The 13,060-nt window shown below is 41.4% G+C and overlaps 1 protein-coding gene and 2 long non-coding RNA genes across 3 annotated transcripts; all 3 read left to right on the top strand.

The window, feature by feature from the left end:
- Positions 1-255: 255 nt before the first annotated feature.
- LOC146980238 (uncharacterized) lies at positions 256-2,361 on the top strand. Its single transcript, XR_015036815.1, has 4 exons — positions 256-293; positions 914-1,022; positions 1,857-2,019; positions 2,176-2,361. It is a non-coding gene; the product is annotated as an uncharacterized LOC146980238 (long non-coding RNA).
- Positions 2,362-2,971: 610 nt separating this feature from the next.
- LOC146980237 (uncharacterized) lies at positions 2,972-4,338 on the top strand. The gene is made up of 3 exons (XR_015036814.1): positions 2,972-3,056; positions 3,874-3,942; positions 4,092-4,338. It is a non-coding gene; the product is annotated as an uncharacterized LOC146980237 (long non-coding RNA).
- A 1,320-nt stretch (positions 4,339-5,658) lies between these two features.
- Positions 5,659-9,013, top strand: LOC146980236 (uncharacterized). The gene is made up of 5 exons (XM_085788773.1): positions 5,659-6,094; positions 6,177-6,245; positions 6,816-6,944; positions 7,238-7,363; positions 8,558-9,013. The coding sequence occupies exons 1-5, from the start codon at positions 5,686-5,688 to the stop codon at positions 8,776-8,778; spliced, it is 954 nt and encodes a 317-aa protein (XP_085644899.1). The 5' UTR covers positions 5,659-5,685; the 3' UTR covers positions 8,779-9,013.
- The last annotated feature ends 4,047 nt before the right edge of the window (positions 9,014-13,060 follow it).

The raw sequence follows: 13,060 nt of genomic DNA, 5'->3' as shown, positions 1-13,060 counted from the left end.
CCAGCTTCTGCTGTTTAATTTGACATATAATATGACCATATTCTTTCATAATCAGTGCACTGGGGGCTCTGTTATTGTTATGCATGTCTTCAAGTCCCCCAAATGGGGGACTCTGGATTTTAATAAATAAAGAACTTTGAATAAAGAACTTTGAACTTCTCCCCTTTAAATTGCCTGAAATCGGCACTTCCGCTGGTGGACTTTTATTCTGAAATCGGTTCAACCTGCGGTCAATGATGATGTCGGATGATTACCCGGAGCTGTCTTGAGTTCGTGGTCAGCGGCGTTTTTCGGTATGTATTAATCATTTTATTGAAATATAGCAGTTTATATTTGTTCATTTATTCAAACTATCGTGTGTTGTTGTTGTTGAAGGCTATTGAAGGCGAATTTTTCGGCAACCAGGATAGATTTATTCAGTTAATGTTAATGCACATGTAGAAAGTAAACGGATAATGTTAGAAGCCAAGTGAGAAGTCGACGTTGCACCGTGTCAAATGCTCTGTTTAGTCAATATAGTATGTAACTTATGTCATTTAACTAGAGAAAATAGCCGTGATGCCGTGATGCTACCGTCGCACCTGTAGCATGCCGAGCTGTTGCAGCTAGCGTTAGCTCCAACAGCTCGGCATGCTACAGGTGCAACGCACAGACAACAGCAAATAATACGTGAGGTGATGCTGCAGTGTGAACGCTAACATCATCGTGCTGTGACTTTATGCTTTTGGGGGCTACAATAATCTTCTGAGAGCAGCTTAAGTTTTTAGAGTCAGTTTCTCCGGCGTAGACTGTAGGCTTCTTCAAGTTGAAGTCCACCTTGGCTGGGGGGTGGCTGAGCGCACGTGGCAGCAGAGCCAGGCATTTAACTGGGCCTAGTCTGGGCCTAGTCTGACTTTTATTAATTTCTCTTCAGTTTGAAATGCCGCCCAGGCTCAGTCCTGTTAAAGATGCCTGCCACCATGTTGGTTTAAAGACCGACAAGACATGGAAACTGGAGGTGAAATTCATCAATGCAGTGAAAGGTAAGATGATGTCTTATAGGCGGGGAGCCAGGAGGGTCTACCATGCGCCCCCCCCCCCCCCCCCCCCCCCCCCACAACAAAATGCCACATGACTTTTTTTAACCTTCAAGATGTCCTGAATAAGAAATTGAGTGGTAACAGTAATATAACTCATTCCCATTATGTTTTTTACATCATATTGTACATGACCCCAGAATGCTCTATGCATTTTATTTCTATGTTGTAGTACACTGCCAAGGCCTCTAGAGCCATGCTGCAGTTGGTTATCATAGCTCATGATATACCATATGAAAGCTTGGAGTCTGTAGTATACAGATATGATCATAGATTTGGTGTACACATTTGCATAGCAACAGTTGCTAGGCAAAGCATCTTCCTTAGCAACCAGCATCAGTGATACAGTTCCTCTGCGATTGCATTGTTTTATGATGTCTGAATCCAGACCGCTTTTCCAAAGTGCCACATGACTTTTTTTAACCTTCAAGATGTCCTGAATAAGAACTTGAGTGGTAACAGTAATACAACTCATTCCTACTATACTTTTTACATCATTTTGTACATGACCCCAAATACGTTTCAGTTCTATGTAGTAAACTGCCAAGGCCTCTACAGCTATTCTGCAGTTGGTTATCATAGCTTGTTATATACCATATGAAAGCTTGGAGTCTGTAGTATACAGATACTGTATGATCATAGATTTGGTGTACCCATTTTCATAGCAACAGTTGCTAGGCAAAGCATCTTCCTTAGCAACCAGCATCAGTGATGATCCATTGTAGTACATGATTTGCTTCCTTGTTTTGATCAAAATTTCCTTTAATTTTTTTCTTGCAGGACGTGGATTGTTCGCACTAGGTTCATTCTGCAAAGGAGATTTTGTGGTTGAATACAGGGGTGATTTCATAGATGATGCTGAAGCGCAGAGGAGGAGGAAAGTGTACCACCCCTCCTGTGCTGAATTTTTCTTTCTCTTCAAGTGGAGAGGGAAAACATGGTGGTAAGTGCACCTTTATCTCTGGTACATGCCTTTATATAATTTGTATAAATTGTTAAAATTGACTGCACAATCGATGTCTGCCATTTAATAATGTAATAACATTATTTTTAAGTAAAAGTGTTTTTATTTTACTCTCATCTCTTTGTCCATTCTTAGTATTGATGCCTCCAGAGAAGACGATTCATTTGGCCGCCTAGTGAACGATGAACACAGACATCCAAATTGCCGGATGAAAAAAATTGAGGTGGAGGGAAGCCCATACTTGTGTCTTTTTGCTCTAAAAGACATAAAAGAAGGTGAAGAAATAACTTACGACTACGGAGGCAATGACTGCCCATGGCGAATGCAGGTGTGTCCACAGGACAGTCCTCAACAGGTACATTCACCTTCATCACTTGATGTTTATTTTACAGCCTCTCTTAGGTTTAAGTAACTAAGTAAAGCAAATGGGGTCATTGTGCAGTTAATTTATTGTCGATCAGATCTACTAACAGTTAAATCTAATGCCTCAATGAGGCAAAAGATAAAAGCACTTTTAAGATGGATCTGAACCTGTCTGGGCATTTTCTTTTGGCCTAAATATCACTGTAATCCAACACATTTACGATGTCCCCACAATGTACTTATGATACTATTAGTGTTAAATAACATCCAGAGATGCTTAGTCCCCGTGAAGGATGATAACATGGTGTGTATTAAAGTCCCCATGAAGCTTGTTGTATTGAAGATGTGTTAAAGCAAACACAGGTTTACTCATTAGTCTGAAATATTACAATTTTCTTTCTGTTTTCTTTCCTCTGAAGTCTGGTGTTTTGGCATGTACTAAAGTTTAAAGATCCTTGAACATGTATGTTTATCTACTTGAGTTTTATATGGTGGGCACATTAAGGTCTTAATTTCTCCATTGTTTTCTTTATACATCATTGCAGATGACATTGTGTGCCCTGGATATTGATCCTACAAAGACGTCCCATCCTCTTGCCGTGTCTGAGAAACAGATGGAAGCAGCTTCGTGTCCACAGGACAGTCCTCAACAGGTACATTCACCTTTATCACTTGTTGATTACTGCAACAGCCTCTCTTAAGTTAGTTTTAAGTAACTAAATAAAGCAAATAGGGTCATTGTGCAGTTAATTTATTGTCGATCAGATCTACTAACAGTTAAATCTAATGCTACAATGTCACAATGTCATTTAGCAGACGCTTTTATCCAAAGCGACGTACATTTTAGAGTTATACATTCACATTCACACACCAATGGCACAGCCTTTGGGAGTAATTTTGGGTTAAGTGTCTTGCCCAAGGACACATCGACATGGAGAAGCCAAGAATCAAACCACTGATCTTCCGATTGGTGGACGACTGCTCTACCTCCAGACCACAGTCGCACTAAATAAAGCAAATGGGGTCATTGTGAGGGTCATTTATTGTCGATCAGATCTACTAACAGTTAAATCTAATGCCTCAATGAGGCAAAAGATAAAAGCACTTTTAAGATGGATCTGAACCTGTCTGGGCATTTTCTTTTGGCCTAAATATCACTGTAATCCAACACATTTACGATGTCCCCACAATGTAGGCTACTTATGATACTATTAGTGTTAAATAACATCCAGAGATGCTTAGTCCCCGTGAAGGATGATAACATGGTGTGTATTAAAGTCCCCATGAAGCTTGTTGTATTGAAGATAGAAATTTCCCTAAGTAGTGGCTTAAAAACGTCTGTCAATACATTTTACTATCATTCTCTAAAGAATGTTTGAGTCTCATTTAGCTTCATACACTACTTTTTTTTGTACTTTTCAGTTTAATTTCATACTGTATAATGATTTAAGTTGTTGCTTATTTTTACAGACTCTGAAGGACTTCCATAATGAGAATGAAGAAATTGTACCAAGACTAAGACGGACAAAAAGCATTATAGTAAGTCCACAACTAAGTGCCTGGATTGACATTGTGGAAATGTTCCACAATCTTTCATAAAGTACATGATTTAATGGAGTGTTTATTTTAGAGAAAATATGTCCAAGTGACTTTTTTTTTTATTTTTATCTTTTAAAAAAATCTCTTAGATGAAGGACATATTTCTTGAAGACACAGAACTGTATGATACCACATCATCAGTCAGTGGAGATGAAGACGAGTATGTTCCTGATTCTGACCCGGACACTGACAGTGATTCTAGTATTGACCTCACTCCAAGAAAAAAAAGACTTCTTGATTCTCGTCTAAACCTTGGCTCAGATATGCCTTATGAATGTGACACCACAACACCTGGATTGGACACCCACTCCGTTGCATCTGAATCCTCTGTAGAGGAAGAACCCTGCCCTGAACTTGGTGTAGAGGAAGGACCCTGCTCAAGTCAGCGAACCAATGATAGTCTAGTAGTTGGTGCTCACCAAAATAAAAATGGCAAGAGATGCTACGATAAGAGACACTATTGTATGTATTGCAAAAAGCCATATGCCAAAATGGCAAGACATTTGGAACATGCACACAAAAATATGGTGGATGTGGCAAGAGCTTTTAGCTTTCCAAAACAGTCCAAAGAGAGAAAAAATCAGCTAGAATATATTCGGAACAAAGGCAACTATGCCCATAATGCTACTGTGATGGAGTCAGGAAAGGGACAACTTGTCCCATGTAAACGGCCACCAAAAGAAGGGCAGGGAAGTGACTTTATGCACTGTGCACACTGCCAGGGACTTTTCACACGAAATGTTCTATGGAGACATATGCGAGTTTGTAGATTCAAGTCTGGATCAGTCAACCCAAAACCTGGCAAGAACCGTGTTCAGGCTCTATGTGCATACACTGCGCCTGTGCCTTCACATATCAGCAGGCAGCTTTGGAAAGTTGTCAGTGCCATGAATCCGGGTCCTGTCACAGAAATAATTAAGAATGACCATGTCATTATTGAATATGGAGAGCACTTGCTCAATAAAGGTGGAATGACATTAAAAAGTCAACAGTGCATCCGTGAAAGAATGCGTGAATTGGGACGACTGCTGGACAATGCCAGGAAAAATACCAGGTTAAGAAAGATTGAGGATTTCATTAATCCTGTGAATTATGTGGAGATGGTCAAAGCTGTCAAAAGTACTTGTGGCTATGAGAGCAGTACCAACGCATATATCATTCCCTCACTGGCAACAAAACTTGGAAATGCTTTGGTAAAAGTCAGCAAGCTCTTGAAAGCTCAAGGACTCATTTCCGGCAACCAAGAGCTTGTGAAGCGTGCATCTGAGTTCCAAGAAGTGCACAACGAGAAGTGGAATGCATTGGTTTCTGCAACAGCACTAAGGAACATCGTTGAGGCCAAGTGGAATGCACCCACTGTGATGCCCTTTACCGAGGATGTGCAAAGAATGCACCAGTTTCTCAGTCAAAAACTAGATGAATGTTGCATCACATTGTCTGAAAGTCCCTCGACAAAGGCTTGGATTGACCTTGCAAAAGTTTGTTTAACACAGACCATCATGTTTAACAGACGCAGAGAAGGAGAGGTGTCGAGCATGCCTTTGTCGGCTTTTTTGTCAAGGGACACATCAGATCCCCATGAGGACTTGGACTGGGCACTGTCAGAGGTAGAAAAAAAGCTCTGCAGACATTTCTCCAGAATTGTCACCAGGCAGAGCAGTTCCAATTCTCCTGACTCCAAAAATGCTCCATGCTTTGGAACTCCTCGTTCAGCAAAGAGATGCCTGCGGGGTTCTTGGTGATAATCCTTACTTGTTTGCAAGACCTTCAGCTATGTCACATTTCCGTGGCTCAGACTGTATACGTGGCTTTGCAAAGTCATCTGGCGCAAAGTGTCCAAAGGCATTGTCATCAACCAAACTGCGAAAACACGCTGCAACTCTATCAACAGTGCTCAACATGACTGACACCGAGATGGACCAACTAGCGAACTTTCTTGGTCACGATATCAGGATCCACCGAGAGTTTTATCGACTCCCTGACAAGACCCTGCAACTGGCAAAGATCAGTAAAGTTCTGCTGGCACTAGAGAAAGGAAGACTGGCTGAGTTCCATGGAAAGAACTTGGACGAAATCACAATTGACCCAAATGGTATATTTGATTTTCACTGTACTTGATGTATCGTCTTTTCATTTTGTCTGACCGAATTATAAGCGTGTCATGTCTCCTGCAGAAAACGTTATGGGGAGTGATGAGGAAGATTCATGCGGAGAGGATGGAAATCATTCATTTCCTGTTGATGGTATGTTTCAGTAATTTCATGTAAAAAAAAAAGAGTAAGATGGTTGTTTTTAAAGGTGTAATAAGGGATTTCATTTCACCGCTAGGGTTCGCGTTGTGCGCTGCCTGAACACCAAAACATTAGCCACACCAAAATAAACTCAGATTTTCATGAGATTTAATCGTAATAAAGTGATCAAAAGTATCCCGAAATGACAATATCATGATGCAGATTCATAAAAAGTCTGAATTGTTTCTTTGTGAGGTCTGTCTGCAAGACGACACGCAAACAACTGTTAAAATGTTTTTGTGAATGAGGTCTGGTGGGTCAGCGCTGTACTGTGCAAACACTGTAGTTAATTGCTCTAACAACACTCAAAATAATGTCATCTAAAGGCAACTTAAACATTATAAACTGACCGGGTTTTATTGATGAAGGCAGCTGAGCCGGCGTGACTCCTCTTGCTCCACCAGGTTGAGGTTATTGTTGCATTCTTGCAACAATAAATGACCTACTTTTGTTTTCTATGACCAGAATGTTTGTATTACTTTTGAAGTATGTCTTATCGGGTACATTGTGTGAATGTCATAGAACCGTCAACAGAGGAAACTGTTGCAGATACTTTGAGGAGTGAAAACTCAACAGACAAGCAACAAAAACTGCCATCAGCAGAGCACGGATCATCTTCTGGAGTCAGTACTGTGGGACATTCCTCCAAAGGTAATTGTTTTTTTTCCTCTTTTTTTGTGAAACAAACTTTTGTCAAGTTAATACTGGATGCAACAATGTGACGTGAAGTAGATATCACCCCAACTTGATCAATTATTAAAGAATATTTAGATATAGTTAATGAAGAAAACAGTTTTTTGAAACTTGTTGTTTGCACAGATTTTTCTTTTTGTAATTTGAAGCATTTTTGCAACAATAAATGACCTACTTTTGTTTTCTATGACCAGAATGTTTGTAGTGCATTTGAAGTATGTCTTATCAGGTACATTGTGTGTATGTCATAGAACCGTCAACAGAGGAAACTGTTGCAGATGCTGTGAGGAATGAAAACTCAACAGACAAGCAACAACTGCCATCAGCAGAGCACGGATCATCATCTGGAGTCAGTACTGTGGGATATTCCTCCAAAGGTGATGTTTTTTTGTTTGTTTGTTTGTTTTTTACTCTTTTTTTATTGTAATATCACTAGATTTGAAGACAGGAGATTAATGAGAGCCATCATTGCAACCCTCAGTCTGGTGGCCCCCAAGCACTGGTGGACTGTAACTGAGTACATTTTAGTACTGCATTTCAGTACAAATTGACCCTTTGCTAAGTCCCGCCCCCCTTGGATACTGTTGCTACGCCTGTCAAGCTTTCGCTCCTAGCATGAGAAGTTTTCAGCTATATCAGTGAGAGATATACCAAAGGAAATAATATCAAATTTCTGGAAAAACGGTTCGGAGATATCAGAAAGAAGACAGAAAGGTCTTCAATACGCATTGAGAGCTACATTCACAATATCATCTGCTGGCGGAGTATTGTCAATCATGAGGAGATCATTAAAATAGAGGGAAAAGCTCAGCGGTCACAATGCAAGCGTCAGGTACCCCACGTCTTGACACTTCACGTGAAGGACAAGAATAACAATGCTCTTGTACAGCAGGGTAACTCAATATATTGTTTAAATTTTAGTTTAAGCTATAAAAAGTGATTTTATTTCACTGTTAGGGTTCGCAGTGTAATGTTACTGCCTGTACACCAAAACAAAGTGTCATTAGCCACATCAAAATAAACTCAGATATTCACGAGATTTAATCGTAATAAAGTGATCAAAAGTATCCCGAATTGACATCATGATGCAGATTCATAAAAAGTCTGAATTATTGCTTTGTGTCGTCTGTCTGCAAGACGACACGCAAACTGTTAAAATGTTTGTTTTGTGAATGAGGTCTGGTGGATCAGCGCTGTACTGTGCAAACACTGTAGTTAATTGCTCCAACAGCACTCAAAATAATGTCATCTAAAGACATAAATACTGCAGCGACATTATTGATTATGTACAGAAAACATTCTTGTTTGTTCCACGTCCGGAAGGAACCTCAAAAACTAAAGCACTTTTAAGGGCCTTTCTTATGGCCTATAATGCCATCTAATCACAAGTTGTGGCTCGGCTGTAAATTTGTCAGCTGTAAACTGATCAAATAATTGAGGACCGATGCTTATCTCAGCTCTGATCAGCCTCTTAATTTCACTTGTACTGTATGTACTGGCACAGGACTTGGAACTGTAGCGTCTCCCTTACACTGTTAATAAAACTTTTGTTTTTGTCTCCTCACTTACAGGTAAAGCTCCACAGAAAAGAGCACGCTGGCAGCCGGCAGAGATTAGGGCAGTAGAGAGGCAAATGAATCAGTTAATCCGATCTTGTATTGTACCGTCAAAGAGTGATTGTGAAAAATGTTTAAGGGCTGAACCTGAAGCTCTCAGGAACAGAGACTGGCGGAACTTGAAATTTTATGTGTACAACCGGATTACCGCCTTAAAAAGGAAAATGTCTAAGTAGTCTAATCTAAATGTCTAGATTTAACCCTCTTGTTGTCCTCTGAAGAAAGAAGAGGGAAGGATGGAGGCAAGAAAGAAGGATGGAGGAAAGAAAGTTAAGTAGAGGAAGAAGGAAAGAGGGAGGGAGGACAGAAAGGAGGGAGGAAAGAGAGATTGAGGGGAAGGTAGAAAGAAGGGAAGGAGGATAGAGAAAGGAATGGAGGAGGGATGAAAGAAGGAAGAAGGAAAGGATGGAGGAAGGGAGGAAAAAGAGATAGTCAAAACATATTGGGTAAATAGTATGGCAATTACAAAGAAAAGGGTTGTAGAGAAGTTTTGTTTTTTTCTTAGATATGTAGTTTTATGATGCCAATTGTTCAGTTTGGCAGGTATTTCTTTAAAAGCTTGATGCTTTATGGTATCGCAGAAGTTGTAGATGTGTATGTTGCAAAATTGTAATATATGAAGAAATGTAAAAGAGATAGCGTTTAGGCTTTGACCATCAATAAGCTGGGAGTGTTGAATGGCACAAGTGAAACAAACCTTTGTCTGAATGCCAACTTTATTAGTTATAAAACATTTGGATAGTTACAAATGAAGAAAATTTGTTTTATGGTATCACAGAAGTTGTGAATGTTTTATACACATACTGTTAATTGCAAAATTGTAATTTGTGAAGAAATGAAAAGAGAGTTCTCCGCTAATTTACCTTGTTTAATAAAAGGTATGGTGTACAAGTCAAATTGGTTTGATTTTTGTGTGGATGAGTTGACTGAGTAGTAGCGCAGTCTTCATAGGCTAACAAGACCAGACATGATATATTTTTTTTTACACTTGGGAATCAGTCTCCATATATTTAGCGGATACTGGAGTTAGTTCCACAGATCTAATCATTCAGGCACAGCTGTTACCCTGTTAGCACATTTTTTAAATAGCCATGAAGGTTTTGAACCGATTCAATAGGTAATGTGTTGACATGGGTAGTATTTATAATAGTGAAATTTGTCACAATGGCCATCCTTTTAAGAATCATCCTCATCACTTGCACAACACGAGTGATTAGAAATGAGTCAATCTGCATCTTTCTAGATACCGCTACAGTAGAAGTTAAACTCCCAGATGCAATATGTTGGAGAATTTAGCAAATTGTTTGCCATGTAAGTATAAAGATAGGGATATTGTCCAATGTATATTGGACAATATGCTGCTACAACCAAAGGTACAAAGATAAGCATACTGTATGTCTGCCCTGTTTAAGTTGGCATAAAATTAATTAAAATAAAATAAAAAATTGTTAAAAAAAAAAAAAGATAGGTCCCCACAAGTAAAATACGCATTTGTGTGAAGTATGTAAATTTATGCAAATAGTGTCCCCTGTAAACACATTGTGACGGCCTCCTGCCTGTGTATGCCTGTGTGTGCGTGTATGGTTGTCTCTGCCTTGTCAAGCTGCAGGTGATGAGCTGGTGGGCGTGGCCGATTCCCAACCTGTGTTAAGCTGGTCCTTCCTCCTGCCTCACTCTCTTTCTGACATCGCCTGGCTCCGGAGGGAGAGCTGTGTGCCGCAGCCCCTCGTTTTCTTTTGTGTTCCCTTTGTTTGCTTTGCCATCATTTTGGTCCCTTTTGTTGGGAAATAAATTATCATTTTGTTACTTTTACCTGCGTAGTTCCTTTTATTTGTCCGACCATGAGCCAGGTCGTGACAAATGTGGGGGCTCGTCTCGTTGTCCGTGTGCGCTAGTAAGCCAGAGTTGTGAATGAACTCATGGGAATTTGTGAATGGAACCGCTGTGGCGGCGTTACTATCGAGTAGCGTGGGAACCCGGAAGTCGCGAGGGCTTGTGTGTGTGGTTTGTACGCCACGGTTTAGCTGGGAACTGCGTCGGTAAATTTTGGGCCATGGTTGTGTTGTTTCTCTGGGTCACTTGGTTTTTTTTTGCTGCTTAAAGATAATTGTTTTGTCCGGGCATCCTGATCAGTTAGCCGCCGGGAGAGCAGATCTCGCCACTTTATTATTTTGCCTTTTTTGTTTTGGTCGGTAACCCTGAGGAGGGGGTGCGCTGGCTTTGGGTTGTTGCAACTGGCCAGTCTCGGTCAGAGGTAATATCCTGCGGTTGGTGTCACTTCGAGCTCGGCAAGCCGACGAAGACTACGTGAGGTTTTGTAAGTATTGTGGTAGGTAGTTAGGGGTTGGGGTGTCTCGGCGTGTTTTTTTTCGTAGCTCCTCGTTTGGGAGTTACCTGGTAAGTAGCAGCAAAAGTAAGTGTCCTGGAGTGTTGTATTACTGTGTGTAGAGTATGGCGGATGTGGCGTTTTTTGTTCAGGCTCCGTCGGAGGAGTTGCTGGATAAATGCACGCGGGAGCAATTGTTTAAAATAGCGGAGCATTATCATATTGATATCCCAGATAGAAGAGTGAAAGACGCGACGATTCAGAATGTTTTGTTTGCTGCATTATGCGAGTTGGGTATATTGTCGGGTGCTGCGCGTCTTCCCCAGGCCAGGGTGGAGAGTTTGGCTCCACTGGCTGCAGGCGCGAGTGTGCTCACTTTTGAGCAGCAGAAAGAGTTACTGTCGTTGCAGTTGGAGCATGCTAAGACGTTGAAGTCAGTTGAAATAGAGAAGCAGATTGCAGTGGAAAAACTCCGTTACCAGACGGAACAAACGAAGCTGTCGGTAGAGCAGTCTCGGCTGGATTTGCTGAGGGCTGGATTTTCGGGTGGAGCCGCCTCGGGAGCGCAGGAGAGTTCCTCCGTTCGTCCCGGGGGCGGAGGTGAGTGTTTTGATGTGTTTGGCAATCTGAGGTTACTTCCGAAGTTTAATGAGCGGGCTCCAGAGTCGTTTTTTTCTTTGTTTGAACGTGTGGCTGAGTCACGGAAGTGGCCTGAGTCAGCCCGCACGGTGATGCTCCAGTGCGCACTGACTGGCTGTGCGCAGGAGGCTTATTCTGCTCTGTCGGTGGCTGATGGCCAGAATTATGAGTGTGTAAAGTCTGCTGTATTGAAAGTGTACGAGCTCGTGCCGGAGGCTTATCGCCAGCGCTTTCGTTCGTGGAGGAGAATGGAGAAGCAGACGCACCTTGAGTTTGCTCGTGACCTGACGGGTCATTTTGCGCGTTGGTGTACCGCGTTAAAAGTGGAGACGTTTGAGGATTTGTCCGAGTTAATTGTGTTGGAGCAGTTCAAAAATTCCATACCTGAAAACATTGCACAACACATTAACGATCTCAAGGTAAGACGTGTGTCTGAAGCTGCTTCTGTGGCGGATGACTATGTGTTGACGCATAAACGCTCTTTTGGTGAGTGGCGCGCGCATAGTGGCAGCCGTAGTGGACCGTTTGCAGAGCGTGCTGAGGCAGCTCTGGGGAGTTATGTTGGTCGTTCAGGTAAATCCGACGCCAGGGAACGTAACTCGAGGGGTTTTGAAAAAACCTGCAGTTATTGTCATAAAAGAGGTCATTTCAGAGCTGATTGTTACGCACTTAAACCCAGGGTTCCCCAGGGGGGTCCCATGGCCAGGGTTTGAAATTAACTTTTTGACCTACTAGCCAAGTGGCTAGTAGGTCAAAAAAGTTACTCGCCAGACAGATTTTTTACTAGCCAAAACCAACAAGTTGCTTCACTATTGTATTTCGACGTCAAGTTATATAGCAGTCATAGTTGTACCATATAACAGTCATCCTGTTCTTCTCAATCAATTGTGCTCTGTAGACAATGACCTTTCAACTTTTCTGGAATAACAGTAGTTTATGTGTGGCGGCCTGCCACAGGCTCTCACAGAAGAAAAAAAAGAAAAAAAAAAAAAAAAATATATATATATATATATATATATATATATATATATATATATATATATATATTTTTTTTTGGATGACTTTCTTTAATGGAAGCAATTTCACAGGTAGCAACATGACAGTACAACGTGACATAGAGACTTCCATTCTTCCGTTTTTTCCCCAGTTTTTTATCCCTACCACAATCCCACCCCACTCAAAGAAGAACAGTAGCCTATAATAATAATTTTTAAACAGCGCTTCACCAACTCTCATCTCTGCCAGTCAGTCCACCTGCCGTCTCTCTCGCACGCACGCACACACACACACACACACACACACGCGCACGCACATACACACACAGACACGGGCGCATGGACAGTCGGCACTTTGCCGCTCGTAAACGTTAAATGTCATGTCATGTTGCTACCTGATTGTACAGTGTTCAAATACCACCCCCCACCCCCCCCATCCGTCCGTCGGATAGTCCGACCACCGACTCCGGCGTGCTAACAGCTAACAGCTACCAGCTA

The sequence above is a fragment of the Trachurus japonicus genome, chromosome 10 (assembly GCF_045865225.1).
Source record: "Trachurus japonicus isolate A0001 chromosome 10, Traja_1.0".
Classification (NCBI taxonomy): domain Eukaryota; kingdom Metazoa; phylum Chordata; class Actinopteri; order Carangiformes; family Carangidae; genus Trachurus; species Trachurus japonicus.
The sequence above is the reverse complement of the archived record's forward strand: the minus strand, read 5'-3'. Positions and strand labels throughout refer to the sequence as shown.